At 42.1% G+C, this 21,150-nt stretch overlaps 1 protein-coding gene across 1 annotated transcript in view; it reads right to left on the reverse strand.

Annotated features, from left to right (window-relative positions):
* Positions 1-21,150, reverse strand: part of LOC109926748 (MAM and LDL-receptor class A domain-containing protein 1) — a 357,436-nt gene that overhangs the window by 95,519 nt on the left and 240,767 nt on the right. The window contains exons 28-29 of the mRNA XM_048606938.1: positions 12,399-12,579; positions 4,664-4,792 (exon numbers count right to left, since the gene is read on the reverse strand). Coding sequence (XP_048462895.1) covers positions 4,664-4,792; positions 12,399-12,579 — 310 coding nt within the window. The remainder of the gene's footprint in view (positions 1-4,663; positions 4,793-12,398; positions 12,580-21,150) is intronic.

Consider the following 21,150-nt stretch of genomic DNA (forward strand, 5'->3'; position numbering starts at 1 on the left):
GGCCAAGCAGCATCAGAGGAGCAGGAAGGCTGACGTTTCGGGCGTCAGCCTTCCTGCTCCTCTGATGCTGCTTGGCCTGCTGTGTTCATCCAGCTCTACACCTTGTTATCTCAGATTCTCCAGCATCTGCAGTTCCTACTATCTCCGCTATCAAAGGTACCGCAGCTTCCCAGAGCTTAGGTCTTTCCTTGGGCTAGTGAATTATAATCGAAAGTTCATACATAACCTGGTCTCCATCAACTTCTAAAAAGGATCAGCCTTGGAAATGGTCGTGTAACCAAGCCATAGCTTTCAACAAAGTGAAGAAACAGCTATCATCCTCTAAGGTGTTGGTACACTATGATCCCGAGTAATATCTGGTATTGACAGGCAATGCCTCCCTATATATACCTATTAGCTCATAGGTAGGCCAATGGAGAGGAATGCCCAATAGCATATGCATCCAAGACTTCGACAATGTAACTGCGCCCAGATAGAGAAAGAAGGATTAGTGGTCATATTTGCAGTCAGGAAGTTCCACCAATACCTTTATGGATCAAAATTTTTGATAATAACAGACTACAAACTCCTGCTAGGTCTGCTTAAGAGGACAAAGCAGTGCCGCCCATAGCTTCACGCCAAATTTAGCAGCGGGGTCCAATACTAAGTGCCTCTAATTATAAGTTAGAATACTGTCTGGGAGGCCAAGTAGAAAATGCGGATGCATTGAGCTGCCCACTGGCAGATGAACCACCACTGGTACTGCTATTGGAATAGTCTGTAATGGTCTGACAATATCAGACTTCAGACAAAGAAAGATGTGGTCCTGTCAAAAACTGAAACAGTTGGTGGTGATGAAGGAAACCAAAGAGCTGGCACAACCAGAACTGAAACCTTTTTGGACCCAGACAGAGCCACTCACAGGAGAGGCATACTACTATGGGGAGCAAGAGTGATTGTCCTGTGTAAAAGCCGTTGTCAGATATGAGCTGAACTCTACCAGGATCATGTAAGTGTCTCCAAAATGAAGATGCTGATGAGAAGTTATGTCTGGTAACCAGGCTTAGATGCAGACATAGGCATGTTGGTGGGACAGTGCCCAGAATGCCAACAAGGAAAAATTACCAGCAGCTCCCCCACATCCTTGGGAATGGCTGTAACTCGGTTACACATTGACTATGCAGGTCCTTTCATGGGCTCAATATTCTTCGTCATTGTAAATGGCCACTCAAAGTGGTTGGATGTGCATAGAGTCCATTCGTCAATCATAAGGACAGCAATAGAGAAACTTTGTCTTTCTTTTTCAATGCATAGACTCCCGTAAGTGTTGGTCATAGATAACTGGCCATCGTTTACAAGAAGAGAATTTGAGTATTTCCTAAAGTCAGATGAAATTTGGGATATAAGGACAGCTCCATACCGTCCATCATCTAATGATCTAGCTGAAAGACGAGTCCAGACTTAGAAGGCAGACTTGAAGAAACAGCGTATAGCCTCTCTAGATAACAAGCTGTCCTGGTTCCTATTTGATTATTGGATCACCACACAGGCAACTACAGGGATAGCACTGGCAGAGTTGTTAATGGGGAGAAAACTCCTCATCAGGTTAAATCTGATCTTCCCAATGCCAATGCGGGGCCCAAGGCTCCGATAAGCAAGAGAGACAGTTTACTTCAGGGGATGAAGTTTGGTGTAAGAACCATAGGAATGGCCCTGCATGGGTAAGAGGCATGGTTGATGTGAGATCAGGACAAGTGACATATAACGTTCAGGTAGGTGTGAAAGTCCTGAACAAGCATGTGGACCATATGAAGGCTGCAAACTCACAAATAGTGTGGGAGCAAACTGTGCCTTGCTCCTCGGAACAGTTGGAGAGGCTGCCAGAATCTATGGGTTCACCCTCTCCATCAAGCATTGGCGAGACTTCTGAATCCGAGATGGACATGATGGATGTAACTGCATCAGAGCCATTGCTGGTGGTAGAAGAGAGTGAATATCTACCGAGGATCTCCTGGTGTGAGAGGTGAGCTGCCATGCATTACACACCACCTGCATCAGACGCTGAGTTGGAGGAAGATTATCCAGTTCTAAAACACCCCAGGACGCTCTCCAAGAAAAAGGACTGGCCTATGTCCTCAGACTCAGAGTGGGAGGGATGTAATAATTGCAACAAGGTCAGCCAGGTGAGCCTCATAGAATATGAGTTTCCTGATTGGGCCTGTTAATCTGGTATAATCAGGAAACCCAAGCTGACAGATAAAAAGAGGAGTGTCAGAGATATTGACACTCTGGGTGTTGACTCTGACGAGGAGTTTCCACATGGTAAATGAAGATTGACTTGGATACCGGCTTCTGTGGATTTATTTCATTACCCAGTCTCTCTTCTTAACTAAAATGCTCTAAACTGGGCAATATCGTGCTGAATGTCTTCTGCACCTCTTCCAGTGCAATCACATCCTTCCTGCAGTGTTTTGACCAGAAAGGCACACAGTACACCAGCTGTGACCTAAACAAGGACCTGTACAGCTCCAACGTAACCTCCCTGCTTTTATAATCTATGCCAAAACTGATAAAGGCAAGTTTCCCTAGTGTCATCTTAACCATCCTATTAATGTGTCCTGCCACCTTCAGGGAACTGTGAACAAGCATCCCAAAATCCCTCTGTTCGTCTAAGTGTTCTAATTTCCTGCCATTCATGGAGTGCTGCCTTGTCTTATTACTTCTTCCAAAGTGCATCCCCACATGCCTTTCAGGTTTAAATTCCCATTACCGCTGCTCTGTCCATCTGACCAGCCCACCTATATCTCCCTGGACGCTAAGACCTTTTTCCTCATTATAAACTAACTGGCCAATCTTCAGGTCTTCCACAAACTTACTTATCATCCTCTCCACATTCTCATCTATATTGTTTATATATCGTGAACAAGAAGGGACCCAGCACTGATTTCTCTTATATGCTACTGGACACCAGTCTTTACTCAACCTTCTAACACCACCCTTTGACTCCTACCACTAAACCCATTTTGGATCCTTCTTGTGAAGTTGAATCACATGTACTTTTTGTCTTCTTTATCAGTCTTCCATGTGTGTCCTTGTCAAAGGTTTTGGTAAAATCCATATAAGCTATTTCAATTGCACTATCCTCATCTATACACTCAATCATCTTCTTGAAAAATTAAGTCAAATTTATTAGGCGTGGCCTCCCTCTGATAAAGCTGTGCTGACTATCCCTGATTAAATCTTGCCTCTCCAAGTGGAGATTAATTCTCTCCTTCAGAATTTTCTCCAATAGTTTCCCTACCACTAACATGAAATTCACTGGTGTGTAATTCCCTAGTTTATCTCTACCACCCTTCTTGAAACGTGAAACCATATCAGCTATCCTTCAGTCCTCTGGCACCTTCCCTGTGGCCAGAGATGAATTAAAAATTTGGGCCAAAGCCCCTGTAATTTCCTTCCTCACCTCCTGCATCAGCCTGAGTGCAACTCATCTGGACCTGGGGATCTGTCCACTTTTAAACCTGCCAAAACCTCAATACCTTTTCATTTCCTATATCAAATTACTCAAGAACTTCACAGTCCCTCTCATCAAATTCTGTACTTACATACTCCTCACAAGTGAGGACAGAAGTGAAGTATTCATTTAACATCTTACCAAAGTTCTCTAGCTCCATACACAGATTATCCCCTCGCTGCCTAAATGTCCCTATTCTTTTCTTACTGAAAGAATATCTTGGGATTCTCCCTAATTTTCCCACCATTGTTTTCTCATGGCCCCTCTTTGCTCTCCTTAATTGTTTTTGTGAAGAGCAAGGGACTTCCTATACATGGGAACTTGAGTTAAGACAAAATAAAATCAAAGCTAAAAGGCAAAGTCCATTCTAAAGCCTCAACTATTCCAAACAGTAGTCATAAACAGGTACCAGTCACCAGCGAGAGAGAATCTCCTTAACTTGTCATTGAACCTTTCCTTCCCTTGATTTTGTAGTCCTGTAATGAGTAGTTTCCATAAATGTACACAAGTATTCAAATAGACTGTTCCTCACTCAGGTACGAGAAGATAAATCAATGCAACAGTCAAATATTGTACCCCTTTGCATCAAGGCTATAACTAGGTAGAGGAATATATTAAATTACATCATATATCTGATAAAATCAAAAAGGAACAAATTTTCAATAGAATCAGTCAAAATTCTTTTTAATATTTTAAGTGCATGAGAAGTGGTTTCAACAAAAGGTAGAAGCTGCTATCAATAATATCTGCATATGTAATTGATTCCAATATATGAAAATTGAAATTGACTTTATAGATTTTTCACATTAGTGTCATATACACATGTTCAAATGTCGAGTCAATAGAGCACATAATGTTGAAAAATTTTCTGGAAATCAAAATTGAAAATATATATCCACTAATGAAAATGTCACATGTAAGAATGGTAATTTATTGTTTAGATTTCCTCTGCTCATAACATGGCTCGTTTATTTAGGAGAGTTGTGATATTATGGCTCAGGATTTATATGATAGAAGTACAGGAAAACTTACTGAAGGACAAACTGGAAGCAAATCATTCATCTGTATCCAATAATAATTTATACCTGCGTATCATGTTTTTTTGCTTGACTGTTGGGTTATGTTGAAAATTAACTTGAATAAATGAATTGTTAAAGTAAACCTACTTACAGCAGTCAAACTCATCTGATCCATCTTCACAATCTGGTTTGTAGTCGCAGACCAGTTCAGACTCAACACACTTGGCATTTTGACAGCTGTAATCGGTTGCAGCCAGACAGAAGCCTGATAAACTCCAATCTGAAATAATGCAAATAAACAGAATTAAATTAACATTTATTACATTTGCTAATAAATCCTAAGTACTTTCAAGAAAATTTGTAGCTTGAGTTGCGGAAGAGGTTGTAGACATGCTTGCCGAGCTGGTGGGTTTGGTTGCAAACGTTTTATCACCCTGTTAGGTAACATCGTCAGTGCACCTCCAGTGAAGCGTTGGTGTTCTGTCCTGCTTGTTATTTATGTGCCTCAGTTTGCTGGGATGGTTGGTATTACTTCCGGTTCTGTTGTTCAGTGGTTTGTACACAGGATCTAATTCAATGTATTTGTTGATGGAGTTCCGGTTGTAATGCCAGGCCTCCAGGAATTCCCTGATGTGTTTTTGTTTGGCTTGTGCGATTTTGGATGTGTTGTCCCAGTCTAATTTGTGACCTTCTTTGTCCATGTGTAGTGAGATAGAGTGAGAATTGGTCGTATCTTTTGGTGGCTAGTTGGTGTTCGTGTGTCCGTATTGTCAGTTTTCTTCTGGTTTGGCTTTTGTAGTCACAGTCTTTCTCACAGTCTTTGCATGGTATTTTGTATATTACACTGGCTTTGCTGGTTTTGGGGATGGGATCCTTTATGTTCGTCAGCAGCTGTTGTATGGTGGTTTTTGGTTTGTGGTCTACTTTGATACCTCAGGGTCTGAGTAGCACTACATAGGCCAAACCCGAAAAAAATGACAATACGGTTACACAAACACCAACTAGCCGGCAAGAGAAACGACCAATTCTCACCTTATCTCACTACACACGGACAAAGAAGGTCATGAATTCGACTGGGACAACACATCCATAATCACCCAAGCCAGAGACACGCCAGGGAGGCCTGGTATTCTAACTGGAACTCCATCAACAAAAACATTGAATTATACCCAAACACCAACAAAAGAACCGGAAGTATTACCAAACACCCCAACAAACCGAGGCATATAAGTAACAAGCAGGACAGAACACGAACACTTCACCAGAGGCTCATTGACAATATTACCCAGCAGGGTGATGAAACATCTGCAATCAGACACACCGGCTCAGTGAGCATGTCTGCAACCAAATCCTAAGTACATTCACCCAAAGGGGTTTAATTTTAAGGGTATGATTTAAAATTAGTTGTTGGTGGGAGATGGCTGTCATTGACTAGCATTTATTGCCCATCCCTAATTCCCTGGAGAAGGTGATGGTGAGCTGCCTTCTTTAAATACTGCACTGTAAGGCTTCTGGAAGACCGTAGGAGACTGGATTTCCTTTGGACTTGTGTTGATAGGTTGAGAAGTTGGCTGGGGAATTGGTTCTTTCGATCTCACTCTGAGATACCCGGCTCGAAGTAACAACAAATATCCAATTTATCTAATCCAAGAATGAATGGATATATTGTGACAAAGTACATATAATTAGCATAGGTCAGATGACAAGCTCACGTTATTAGCATCACAGAAATGCTACATGCACAAAACTCTGTGCATTCCTGTAGACAGGTAATGTGAGGCTTTAAATTTTAATTACAGGACAGTCAATTCATTCTCTGTTTCCCAGTTTCATAGCTGCAGTCTCCCAAGAATTGCAGCCATTTTGTCCCTTCTTCTACTAAATGTTATTTAAAAGCCAATCGATGGAGTTATATGTTGCTCACCTTGAAATGCAGTGTTGTGATGGTTGGGAACGCCCATCCCATCAAAATCCCACCATTGTAGAGGCTGGGGAAAACTCACTCGGTTTATCTTACATTTAAATATAGATGCAGGAAGAAATGACTTACAGTACATTAACTTTAGTATGTCTTCAATCATGCCTGCTACTGCAAATTAATATTTGCTTTTTACCTTTATTAAAGCTCAGATAAACATATTATCAAAGGAATATGCTGCAGAAGGTATAAATATGAGTTTAGTTCCTGCAAACGGCTCATAAATTCAGATCAGAGAATTGGTTCAGTGGTCAGTTGCCTTACTCCCGATCTCCTCCTGTTGCGGAACATACTCTACTGTGGCAGTAAGATAGTAATTTGCTCTTTAATATCTAAAGCCTTATTAATATGCAGAGGGTGACAGCAAAGTGTCAGCCTTCGCTCAGTGGTTAGCAGTCTAGATCAAACCCCTTTCCTACTCTGATACATAATCCCTTCTTAAGCTGCTGCTTGATGATGATTTGCTTCTAATCTGGCTTGACGGGTTCTGAGATAGCTGATAAATATCACCTGCAGCTTCTGCCACATGTGGAGTAGATGGTGCGCGAAGGGTCAGTAGATTAGTTGTCCAGAGGTTTGCAGATTCTCCCCAATGTTTTGATTTCTTCTCTGTATGTGATGATGATAGGAATTTAAAATTAAATCAAGCAATTTATGCTTCAATTATATCGTGCAATGGTGGACCACATCTTGAATAATGTGCAGATTTGTTGTCCTTATTTAAGGCAAGATGTAAATGTTGTTGGCTGTGGTTTAGAAGTACTTTCTTAGTTTGATATCTAGAAGAAGTGGGTTGTTATATGAGAATAGGTTGGACAGACTGTTTTGTTGCCCCTAAAATTTAAAAGATTGAGGGGTAACTTAAGTATGTAAGATCCTGAACAGTCTTAACAAAGTGGCCATGCAAAGATGCTTCCTCTCGTGGGTGAGTCACAAAGTACAGGGCAATATTTAAAAATTAAGCATTAGCCTTTAGGTCAGGGATGAGGTGATTTCTTTTCTGTCAGAGGATTGTGTGATTTTGTAACTCTCTGCCTCAGAAGGTGGTGGAAGTGGGATCATTGAATATTTTTAAGGTGGAGATTATTGTTAGAGGGAATCAGAGGTTATTGGGAGAGGATGGGACTATGGATTTAAAGCACAAACAGGTTAACTGTGACCTCGTTCGGTGGTGGGGCAGGCTTGAGGCATTGAATGGCCTACTTCTGCACTAACGAAGTTTCTTGATATGTTTGTTACCATTGCAAGTAAACCTTCTCTGTTTTGTTTAGCCTCTGTTTTGGTCTGCAGCAATATTCAACCTCTTCAGGGATGCTTTGACAACATCCACAAAACATTATCACTATCCTCCTGCTGTGCCTGTGCTCTGACAACAGCGTTTACTTCAGGAGTCTGTTGTCAGGCAAACAGATGAAATGTCCCACCCAGCAGAACTGGTTTTAAATGGTTAATACCTCAACACTGCATTGTTGGTTGGTTGCAAGTTGGAGGGTTGTGCCAAGTACCTAGTCTTGGGTGATGCTTAAATACTATCCTGTTGGAGGTGTTGTCTTTGAAATCGGACCTTAAATCAAAAACCTTCCAAGTAAACAATAGAGACTCTATGACGAGATTAGCACTTCTCTCAGTGTTCTAGTCAATCTTTATTCCACAATGGATATTTTCTTAATAAAACAACAGTTCATTTTGCTGTTATTTTGGTAGGGTCTTGCCATTGCATTTTCCTACAAAATATCAGTGAATACACTTTAAAAAGAAATTCAAGGATTTTAAGACACGCTGAGGACTTAAAAGACATGAAGACATTGCTACATAAATATAAGTTTCTTTTTCCTTAAAACTGGCTGCTGTGGGAGCTGAGATTATACAACATTCCCCAAGGAATAAATGTGACATGCTGTAAGATGAAGGAGAGGACGCCTCCATCTTTCTGATGCAAAGTGATCTTCACAAACAGACAAGTTATCTTGTGACTGGTGTATGCTTTCCCCATCAGGATACTTTACCAGCTGCAGGCACGTTTATATTATCTCCGATAACAGAAGAAACTGATGAATTCAGCAGACATTCATTACAACTGTTATGTACAACATTACATTCCTCAGGCACATTAGTGCATGTGTTGGTATTGAGGTTCACAACAGAGAAATATACTTCCTGAGAGTGTCATGGTGCAAGCGATCAGAAGCTGGGGTTTGAGGCTTTTATATACCCTCATACCATCATGCTATGATGCAGTGATGACATCACAAATATGTCTCTTAAAGGTATACTGACATATTAATGGTGAGACGTAACAAAACAGTCATGCTCCAATGATTTTGGGAAAGGAGTGTCTTTATATTTCAGTAGTGGTGTTGTTTCTGTGTGAATGGAGATTGCTACTAGGGACCCCTCCATGGGCATAAAGTGTCTGTAAAGAGTAGCCCCTCATGCAGCCCTAGCAACCTGATTGAAGGCTGTTAGGATTTATGTGGTGGTTTCCCAATGTGGTCAATTTGTTGCTGCTATTGGCCACCCAGAGGATGCCTGCATCACAGAGATTCCTGCCACTCGTAACAGACAAATGTGGCAAAAAGATATTGGATTTCCCATCTGGATAATTATAGCAGCCTTCCTGCCTCCCAGCCATCTCCAAAGGGCTGGTAAAATCAAACTCTAGTAAATGCTGTAAGATGCAGTTGTGTTACAAATTTTCATCTGGTTCAATTGTTGAATATTGAAGTTACCTTGATCAATTCACAGTTGGAGGAGAGCTACAACTTCCAAGAGAAAACTGGGCCAAAAATAAACAGCCGTCCAAACATTGATCCGTGAAGAGATCATGATTGGCGAACCATTCAAGAGATAACAGTAACTTCTCAGATTCGTGGTGAGACCCACACAGAAAAAAAGAATTAAGTGAGGTGAGTTATGTTAGCCTAATAGAGTTGGTTAACACTTTCAACATAGAGGAAGTCACAGACTTAACAGGACTTCAATCATGTGTCTTCAAAATGTCAATGATGGGGACGATTCAGAGTGAGCATCAAACTTCCAGTAACATGACTGAGAGGTTCCATTCAGACATTCAAGTGGGCATTGGTTGAGTTTTTGTGTGGAAACAGTGTACAACGGTATGGAGAATAGGCATGAGAATGACACTAAGTCACAATGTGCATTTGGAGCGCCAGTGCAGATACGATGGGCCAAATTGCCTCCATCTACAGCATAACACTTTTGTGATTCTGTGTGGTCGTTAAAATTAGTACATAACAGAGGATGAGCAGGTTAGAGCGCATGACATTAGTAGCTTCTTTTCCTTGACAACTCTATCATTCTACCTAACCAATTGGCTGATGCTTGGAGCATAGTCCTTCAATGGAAAACCTGATTTACAAAACTGACAAAACAAAAATAAGACACTTCTCTTTGGATGAGTTCTCTGCACATATTTCCTGGCCTGGAGACTTGTCTTCCAAAGGAGTGGAAATGAATCCAAGATTTTACGAGAACAAGATTGGAGAGGGCAGTGTGCTGCATACTGCGACTTAAAGATCCAGTAGCTACTTTGAAAGTGACTGAGAGAAGATAAATGTATGATGGAAGTGTGGGGCTAAGATACATAGAAATGTAGAAACATAGAAGATAGGAGCAGGCGGTGGCCATTCGGCCCTTCGAACCTGCTCCGCCATTCTTCATGAGCATGGCTGATCGTCCAACTCAATAGCCTAATCCTGCTTTCTCCACATAACCTTTGATCACATTCACCCCAAATGCTATATCTAGTTGCCTCTTGAATACATTCAATGTTTTGATATCAACTACTTCCTGTGGTAATGAATTCCACAGGCTCACCACTCTTTGGGTGAGGAAATGTCTCCTCATCTCTGTCCTAAATCGTCTACCCCAAATCCTCATACTGTGACCCCTGGTTCTGGACACACCCATCATCTGGAACATCCTCCCTACTTCCACCCTGTCCAGTCCTGTTAGAATTTTATAAGTCTCTATGAGATTCCCTTCTCATTTGTCTGAACTCTAGCGAAAAAAATCCCAACCTAGTCATCTGTCCTCAAGATGACAGGAAATTTGTGGGCGGTGAGTGGGGAATGGGCTTTTGAATCTGATGAATGCAGTCGTGTTGGTGGCTGGAGTACAGCTGTTGGGTCAGCAGTGGGGCTGTCATATCCGATGCAGTCAGTATGTCCCATGGGGTCAAGGTCTTGGGGTGTCTGGAGTCAGGAGTTTGAGTTGCCGGGGTGCTGCTGAGTGATGAGTCTTGGCTTAACGGTTATCTGGGAGTTTGAGCTGTTTTTAACCTGTTAACTTTCCCTGGATGACAACTAAGCTTAAGTGAGTCAGAAGACCCTGAAATCTTTGACTATAACTCAGGGATGCCGATGGTTTGGGGAAGGTTCCAGATGACGGGCATTTGCCCCAAAGGAATTTTCACTTCCCTGGTAATTCCCATGGAGTCAGCTGGTCTAGGATATTTATACTGTTCTGATACACAGTTCAAAACAATTCCGCAGTTATGACTATTTGGCCAATAATCTCTGATTAAAGGAGTAGATCAGCACAAATTCTGACATTCCGAAGTATTGGGGGTGACCTTTCTCTGATTGCCCCATAATGGATTCTTCAGAGGAAATATAGTCATTTGAGGGGTGAATACATTTTGAACATAGTACCCCAACTGCTTTATTGAGCACTGCACTTTAGCTGTCTGATCTAACCAGCCCTATCATGCCTCCTCTCATTACAATCTTACTACCTTTATGCTGAAAGAAGATTTTGGGATTCCTTTTTATTTCGGTTGCCAGTTAATTTACATTGTATCTCTTAGACTCTTTTTATTTCCTTCCTCAATTCCCCCTTCATTTGACTAAGGCTAATCCTGATCTTTCACATTGGGATCAGATTTTCTTCTCACTCTACTTGGCTGCAAAGGACTCTGTCAGCATACAGGAAAACACTGAAGGCTACACTGACGATTGGATAAAGGGTATCCTGGTAAGTATTGACACCCTTCAATAAAAACGTAAATCAGCTGAGGTGTCAAATGGCTGCTAATTTGTTAATGCCAATTTTGTGCTAGATCCAAAAACGTAACCTCTTACATTTAGGTAATAACTTCGGTTTTAGCCGACATTTCAGTTTAGAGACATTAACTCTGAGAGTCATAAGGCTAAATTTTATAGTTCCTCCACCTTCCTGCCCCAAGCAGGTTCGTGGGTGGAAATGTTAAATTGGCACTATGGTATGGATGCCATTCCTGGCTCTTACCCACATACCCGTCACAATATTATAGTGGTGAAAGTGGTGTTGGAAGCCCCAGACAACATGGGCCAATCCAGGCTCTTCAATGCAAATTACTGGTCACTATATAGCCTTTTCCCAGTGCCACTGGGACTTAACCTGTGATAGGGCTGCCAATGTCAAGTGTGCAGCACAACAAATTTTACTGCTTGGATTGGTGACAGGGCAAAGACAGGGGGGTTTCCTTTATGTTTGCATCTCCCTGTTCACTTTGTCGAGCTCTGCTAGCCCGGACCTGACAATGTCCATCCAGCCTACCTCGCCACTCCACTGCATTACCCTCCAGCCTTGGATTTCATTCTTGATCCGTTAATGATTACTGATGGGGGCTGAACGCAGGCTCAGTGGTGACCAGCACCCTCTCTATGTGTATGTGTATGTATATGTACATATTCTTATCTTTCATTCATATTGGATTTCTTGTATAAAATCCTGAAATTTCAACAGTGGAGTACTATTAAAAAGACTGCAGTATTTTCTGTCTGAAGCAACATTTTTAATTGAGATACACCTCGAACTGTTTAGAACCTGCTCAATGAGCAGGCTCTTATTCTAATTCTTAGCTCATGACTGGGATTCGAAATGTGTACAAATATTTGTTACATACCTGGGGCACAATTCTTGAACTGAATATCATCAATCGCTGCTCCACCTCCAAAATTCTTGGTGCGGATTCCTTCAAATATGATTTCAAAGTTACGCATCTTTCTCAGATGTATCATTCCCTTGTTCCATCTATCACCCTGACTCCCAGTTATGTTCCATACTTCAGTGAGATTGTTATCTGTCTGTAACAAAAACAAATAAAACACATAATCTTAATAGTATAATAAACAATTTCTAAAGCCCTGGTGTCATACAAGGTGCTGAACCTCATCAAACTAGTATCCATCCAAATTAACTCAGTATGAAGTCACAATAGGAAAGTAAGGGCCACCTTTTGATTTTGTAAACTCCTTATACTAAATACTAGAGATTCGATTTTCATTATTCCAGTCAGGATCAAACAGTAGCAGATTAGAGAAACATTGGTCACCAAGCAGGGCAGCCAGAGGTCCTGCTTCCATTTCTGCTCATGGCCATTTTCACTAGGACTGGGGAAGGACTGAGAACCTAGAACCTGGATGTTTCTACTAACAAGGCAACAAACCGCATTGTGAATTCATTGAGAATCTATTTCTTCTACATTTTCCAATTTTTAAACAGGTAGCAATGGAGGTGTGAACCATGGAGTAGAGTTGTATTAGAGTTTTAAAGGTAAGTAAAGTAGTTTTGCTTTCTTCGCATTTCCTCATGAAACACTATAACTTCAGCTATATCTTTGTTTATTCAGATTAATCCCAACAGTGCTGTGATTAGAAACATAGAAGATAGGAGCAGGAGGAGGCCATTCAGCCCTTTGAGCCTGCTTCACCATTCATCACGATCATGCCTGATTGTCCAACTCAATAGCCTAATCCTGCTTTCTCACCATAACCTTTGATCCCATTTGCCCCAAGTGTTATATCTAGTCGCTTCTTGAATACATTCAATGTTCTGCATCAACTACTTCCTGTGGTAATGAATTCCACATGCTCACCACTCTTTGGGTGAAGAAATGCCTCCTCATTTCCGTCCTAAATCGTCTACCCCGAATCCTCATACTGCGACCCCTGATTCTGGACACACCCACCATCGGGAACATCCTCCCGACATCTACACTGTCCAGTCCTGTTAGAATTTTATAAGTCTCTATGAGATCCCCCTCATTTGTCTGAACTCCAGCGAAAACAATCCTAACCTAGTCAATCTCTCCTCATATATCAGACCCCAGAATCAGCCTGGTAAACCTTCGCTGCACTCCCTCAAGTGCAAGAGCATCCTTCCTCAGAAAAGGAGACCAAAACTGCCCACAATATTCCAGGTGTGGTCTCACCAAGGCCCTGTATAACTGCAACAACACATCCCTGCTCCTGCACTCGAAACCTCTCGCGATGAAGGCCAACGTACCGTTTGCCTTCTTTACCGCCTGCTGCACCTGCATACTTACCTTCAGTGACTGGTGCACAAGGATGCCCAGGTCCCGCTGCACACTCCTCTCTCCCAATTTACAGCTATTCAGGTACTAGTCTGCCTTGTTGTTTTTGCTTCCAAAGTGAATTACCACACATTTATCCAAATTATATTAAAGCTGCCATTGATTTGCCCACTCACCCAACCTGCCGAGATCGTGCTGAAGGATCTCTGCATCCTCGTTATAGTTCACCCTTTAGAAGCTGCAACTACTTCGTCACCAAAATATTTGCCATTTTATTCCTTCTGCCAACTAGGCAAATTGTCAAGTAAAAGAACGACATTGAAAATATCTTTGAATGAATTTTTAAAAAATTACCAAATGAATAACGAGGTAGAGTGTAAGGACAATGTAGTACGATGACAATGTGTAAAATGTTGAATTTTTTCCTTGGCATTTATGTATTAGTATAGACTTCTGTTGAGATAGTGGTTCTGAAGTCTGTTTATTTGGGGAGTGTTATGGGCTCTTGGCTGTAAGCCAACTGTCTTTTTTTTAACTTGTTTATGTGTACACAACTGGTTTGAAGACCAAGGAGTTTAATGTTCTAATCAACTGATTCCACCTATTATAATAAGGTTTGCAAGTTCTGTTCATGAAGTATATAATGGCTGAGGGTGTGAAATAGTAGAATGAGGGAACTGAAAGGGTGAAAATGAGAGAATGAGGTGTTCAAGGTGAGGGGGTGAGAAGTGGGTGATGGAGTAAGATGAGGGCGAGGGATATGGATGAAAGGAGGTTTTAAAGTGGTTTGAAGGTTCAAACACATAAAGATAAACCATTGATTGCATCAGGAGCACCAGGTTGAAGCTTTTTGGGAACAGAGTCAAATGTGCTTGCTCTGGTTTGGACCTTTCTTCGTTTCTGCTTTGGGCCTGTGACTGGAGGCAGCAGGTCAGTCTCCAGGTTACCTGCACCCCCAGAAGATCCATCCTCCAGCCAGTTTCGAGTCAGAGGCAGCATTGCCACAGCAGAATTAGTCTCAAGACTCCCTCAAATGACGTGAAAATCTAGTCCTAGGTCTTCGATTTTACCTCGGGCTGGTTTTCAGCAAAATAGCCGTGGATGTGAGTTAGAAACAGAGCTGCTCTAGAAATGAGCCCTGGTATATTTTAACATATAATCCATGCTGAATCTTCATAGTTCAATACTTAGTTAAACAATAATGTAACCCAGGGATCATACACAGAATTGTTGTATGGTTAAGCTACTTTAATTGTGCACATGGTACTATACCCATTTTTCTGTTCCTATAGAGACAGCAGTTTTGGCAGACCAGGAAGAGGCAAGCTGTTGGGTTCAATGGCCATAAAAATGGTACAGCTTTCAAATTTCCATGTATCAAGGCTGTTGGCTCAAGCAGAAATAATCAGAGCATTAGAACCCAGCTATGGACAATTAACTCCTCAGCCTTGATTGCAGCCTCTTGAGGCAAAGATTAAGAGAAGGACAATCAGACATAACACATACAGCTTCATAGTTGCTGCAGTCATCTCAGTTTTCTGAGCTGTTGTAAAGAAACACTTAGTGTAAAGAATGGCAATAGTTTGCGTGAAATGACTTCTCCTCTAAACAGACTTAGACCTAAATGTTCACTCGAGGGTCAGAAACATAGATTCAGAGTATTTCCTCACTCTACAAATCTGATCTGGGCAAAAGTGGCCTGGAAGTAGGTATTTAATTCCACGGTTCTAGGCTTCTCTAGCAGTCAGACCCAGCAACACCAGAACAAGTACAGAGGCTGCTGGATATAGGGCAGGCCTGTGGAAGGCATGAATTGATTAACATTCTTTTAAAAAAAACATTAATACATACAATAGCCCTCACTTCTCACACCTCTCAGCCTGTACATACAGCCGAAACTGTTAATTTTTAACCATTTTGACCATGAACCGTTGACCATTTTGAAAGTTCTAATCAGTTTGACAGTAAATAAGCTTAGGCACTTCTTATACTCATTGATGTCTACTTCAAAGTAGTCTCAAACAACACTTTGCCTCTCTCAAAGGGGTATCTTATTGCTCTTACAGGGCAGCTTCTCTGAAAGAGAGTAATTGACCTCTGCCAAATTTGTCCTGAATCATATCCAAAAAGTAACTTAACTCTCCAGAAGGGTATCCCGCCTATCCAAAAGATTCCAGAAAGTCCAGACCTGCTTTTACCAGGTCTAATCTTTTCATGATGCGTTTGACCCTTCTGGATAAGCCAAATCACACATACATGGAGCCAATCTATAAGTTAAATGGTCAGCCACCCTCCGTAAAATGCATGTGCATCTGTCCCCTTTCCTCCTCAACAAAAAGGGTTGGTGCCATGTTTGGGGACAGGACTTCCAATTATCAAGTTTGTTTGCCATTTTTCCAAATATCTAGGCTTCAGTGTTGATGGTAAGGAAGTCAAACTGCACTCGAGAAGAGAATGAAAGTGGCATACACAAATGGCAACAGATGACTGCAACATTGATCTTGCATGTCAGACACTCCATAGCATAGATCATTTGATGTGTGACCTTAGACAATAGCAAAATCCGGTAGCATCCTGAGTGACTCATAAGCCTTCTTTAGGGATTGCACAATTGTCTCCAAATGGAGACAGCCCAGAAAAGGTAATCGAAACATTTTCAGTCTCAACTTATCTGGCTCCCTTGTTGCAGCCAACGGCATCTCCTCTTGTGGTGCAAAAAAAAAGGTAATACAAACATAAGCAAAAAGAAACCCAGAGAGTTCACCCAGCTGATCAATGACATTGCAGCATTCGGTGAGATTCACACAAGGAGAACTGCCAATTGTCAGTGACTTTCACAATATTATTGTGAACTATGCCCTGGTTAGTGAGACTTAGATCTACCTCGCCAACATTTCCAAGAACGGGTGAAAAGAGAAATCTCTCTTGCAGGCATTGCAAACTGGCTTATTTTACATGAAATACAAGAATAATACAGAATATAAGCATACTTTTGATATCCTGGTCACTCAGCTTGCACTTAAATGGGGTGGTAGCAGGAGGATAGAACAGGTTTTTTGAAAGATTAATAATGAACTGGACTAAGGGATTATTAGATGGATAGAGAGACAGTTAGACATACTGACTCCCAAAGATAGTAATAATCCTATTTCACACCAATGAATGGTAGTAATTGGATTTATTCAACACTGGCCTACTCTAAGTTTAAAAATAAAAACCTCAGGGAAATAACTGCTTAGATAACTAATCATCTTGCAACATATTGCCAGGAAATTTTCTTTTTGAATAGTTTCTCAGGATGAAATGCACAATCTGTCCAAATTGAACACTTTTTCATCCGAAAGATGTGTTCACCTTGAATCACGTATCAAGGCAACACAGTTCTTTCATTAAATTGCACCCAGCCTCCTTTCTAAATTAACTCCAAATGCAAGCTTCTGTTGGCTCTTAAATTCATACACACATTTCCGTGGATCATCTGAACAAGTCCAACAGTAAATTAATAAAAACAAAGAAATGCAGGTGTTGGAAATCTAAAACAAAAACTAAAAAGTGCTGGAGAAACAGGGCACGTTGGACAGCATTTGTAGAGAGAAGAGCAGAGTTAACACTTCAAGTCCAGTGACACCTTGTCTGCTTCGCACTCCCATCCTGAATTGGAAAAAATGATCAATTTTGCTTCAAGTCTCCATCCTGCTCTCACCATTTGTGACTCCTCCCTTCCCTTCCTCAACATCTCCGTTTCCATTTCTGGGGATAGGCTGACCACTGATATACATTACAACTCCACCGACTCCCACAGTTACCTTGACTATATGTCCTCATACCCTGCCTCCTGTAAAGACTCCATTCTATTCTCCCAGTTCCTCCATCTCCATCACATCAGTCCTGATGATGCCACAGTCTGCAGGGGACCCTCAGACATTTCCACATTTTCCTCAGCTGAAGACTCCTTGCCAGTGTGGTTGACAGGGGCTCCAACTGTCTTGAGCACATAGCCCTCAGCCCTTTCCTCCCCTTCCAAAACAACAATAGAGTCTCCTTTGTCCTCACTTTCCATCTCACTTGCCTCCGTATCTAAAAGATCATAAACCTCATTTCTGCCATCTCCAATTCATCTCCCCTCTCTTGTCAGCCTTCTGCAGGGATCGTTCTCCCTGTGACATCCTCGTTCACTCATGCTCCACTCCCAACACCTGCCCACACCCCACAGCACCTTCCCACGCAACTGTAGAAGGTGTAACATTTGCCCATTTCCCTCCTCACTATCCAAGGCTTTAGACACACCTTCCAGGTAGAGCAACGATTTACCTGCAACTCATTCAATCTAGCCTACTGTATTCACTGCTGGTAATGTGGTGTCCTCTGCACTGGGGAGATGAAACACAAACTGGCTGACTTCTTCACAGCACACCTATGCTCTGTCTGTAGAAATGATCCTGAGCTTCTAGTTCCCTGCTGCTTCAACACACCACCACGTTCCCACGTCAGCATTTCCGTCTCGAGCCTGGAGCAGTGTTCGAGCAAGGCTCAACACAGGCTGGAGAACAACATATTGCCTTCCACCTGGATACCTAACAGACTGCAGGACTCAACATTAACTTTAACAATTTCAGAACATGAACACCCTCCTCCATATTCATTACCCATCCTCACATCCCTGGATCCTGTTTTGTGTGAGTTTTCCCCAGCATAGCCAACCTATTTTCAAACATTTACACTACTCATTAGCACCCCACCTAGCATATACCTCTTTCTCGGTGTATCATCAGCGTTCTCTTTACTGCCTCATCTCTCTCTCTCTCTCTCTCTCCTTGCCACTGCCCACCTCTCTGTCAGTACCATCCAGGGAGGACGGACAGGTCAAGGGGGCGGGATGAGGTTAGTAGGTAGGAGATGGGGGTGCGGCTTCAGGTGGGAGGAAGGAATAGGTGGGAGGAAGGACAGGTTAGGGAGGCAGGGACATGCTGGGCTGGTTTTGCGATGCGGTCGGGGGAGGGGAGATCTTGAAGCTTGTGAAGTCCACATTGATACCATTGGGCTGCAGGGTTCCCAAGCGGAATATGAGGTGCTGTTCCTGCAACCATCGGGTGGCATCGTTGTGGCACTGCAGGAGGCCCAGGATGGACATGTCGTCTAAGGAAAGGGAGGGAGAGTTGAAATGGTTCGCGATTGGGAGGTGCAGTTGTTTAGTGCGAACTGAGCATAGGTGTTCCACAAAGCGGTCCCCAAGCCTCCGCTTGGTTTCCTTACTATCTCATGGCAAATGTATTCCTGCTACCATCTTTGGTAACAGTGTGCATGAGGAACGACAGCTACTATTTACAATAAGGTTGGCATGGATTCTGCAGGAGTAATGATGGCAAAACTGTCAGCATTTACCATCTGAAGCTGATAGCATGTTTTGGAATCTGCAAGTGTGCAGTTTGATGCTGAAGTCCAGGTATTGCTGTCAATGATTCTGCACTTCCATAGAGACTGCAGTGTTGAGGTTCGCACCAGTCTGCAATCAATTTGCAATCATCAAACAGATCAGGAGTTCCACATTCCACAAAGTTTGGTACTAATTGATGGTAACCATAATCTGAAGTTTTCTGGAGGTGCCAACCTCAAGCCATGGTGCTTAAAAGCTAATCAGATGCAATATAGATGGACACTTTGTACCAACCTCCATGGAAGGTTTAGCTAACCTGTAGCCAGCAGCACCAGGTATGGAGGGAAAGATGTGCATGTGTGACACTAAATGCCTTGATGGAGGAGCCTGTCGAGAGCCTGTATCCATGGATGGGTGGTGAGAGTGTGAGGATACCTTCTCATACCGTCCTCATATGGGCTAAGGGATCTCCTAGCAAGATGCCCACAATGAAGCACTCCTTTATTTTCCCCTAGTGACTCTTGTAAAGTCTCCAACAAGGTACAATAACGTATCGTTTCCAAGTGAGGTCTCATCAGTACAATGTGGAGGAGTGCTGTGAGATGCTGTGAGAAAGAGATCTTGACTAATGTAAATTTAATACCTGGATCATGACTTAATTAATAGACCGATCAGTTACTTTAAAAAAAACCTTACTATAAGAACTATATCCAATATATTTTTGACATTGAAATTAAATGCCAGCTGCCTTTCCAGTGCCCTCCACCTGAAAGGTTTGTGCAAGTCTGCAATGTGGGCGAACTCCAGGCATACCAGCCTCCACATTGTTAGTGGTGCCAGCTGGAGAGCATTGAGCATTCACCATAGAACCCTTGTCTCATCCCAAAGGCAGCCTCTCTGCCACATTGCAGATTGTCCAGTAGTCTGTATTCAAATGAAGCATGCTCTTTCAGCACAACAGATGTTGAAGTTAGAGAATTGCTGATGGTAATTTCATTGACAATCAAGGGCAAATGGCTAGTTTTCTTGTTGGAGATGATCACTGCCTACGCTTGGGTGGCATGAATGTTAGTTATCACTTATCAGTCCAAGCTTGGATGTTGTCCATGTTTTGCTGTCTTCAGGCAGACTGCTTCATTAATTGAAGCTAGAGCTGGCATGCAGTTCTTCCACACTGTGACTGCAATGTTGTCAGGGCCTATAGATTCTGCTGTGACCAAGCTCAGCCATTTCTTGATATCACACAGAATAAATGGAAATGGTTAAAGACTAGATTTTGTTAACACATTAGCAAACATTTCAACTTCTGACCTTACGATGGACTGAAGGTCATTAATGAAGCAGCTGAAGATGGCTGGGTGTAGGACACTACCCTGAGGAATTCCTGCAGAGTAATCCTGGAGCTGAGATGATTGACCTTCAGCAACCACAACCATCTTCCTGGATGCTAGGTATGACTCCAGCCAGCATGGAGTTCACTTCTGATTCTCATTGATTTCAGCTTTACAAAGGTTCCTTGATGCCACACTTGATCAAATACAATTTCACCTCAGCTCTAGAATTCAGTTCTTATGTTCATGTTTGAATTAGTACAGTAATGAGGTCAGGAGCTGAATGGTCATGCAGCAACTTAAACTGAGCATCACCAAACTGTTTGCTGCTGAGTACATGCAGCTGGAAAGCACTGTCTAACGGCATAACTGGTTTTGGAACATATATCTTTGACATTGTAGGCAGGATGTTGTTGAGAACCTTAGGCTTTGCTGTACTAAGGGCTTTCAGCCATTTCTTTTTATGTAGATGTGATAGAATTTCAGAGCTATGATGTGATGTGTTGGTTGTGGGATCGCTTCATGCTATCTATCACATGTTGCATCTGCCTCATTTGCAAGTACACTTAGCGCTATTCCTCACATCCACTCTTAATTAAACTAGAGTTGGTTTCCTGACTTAATAGTAATGACAGGG

This window comes from Rhincodon typus, chromosome 2 (assembly GCF_021869965.1).
Source record: "Rhincodon typus isolate 14 chromosome 2, sRhiTyp1.1, whole genome shotgun sequence".
NCBI classification, from domain to species: domain Eukaryota; kingdom Metazoa; phylum Chordata; class Chondrichthyes; order Orectolobiformes; family Rhincodontidae; genus Rhincodon; species Rhincodon typus.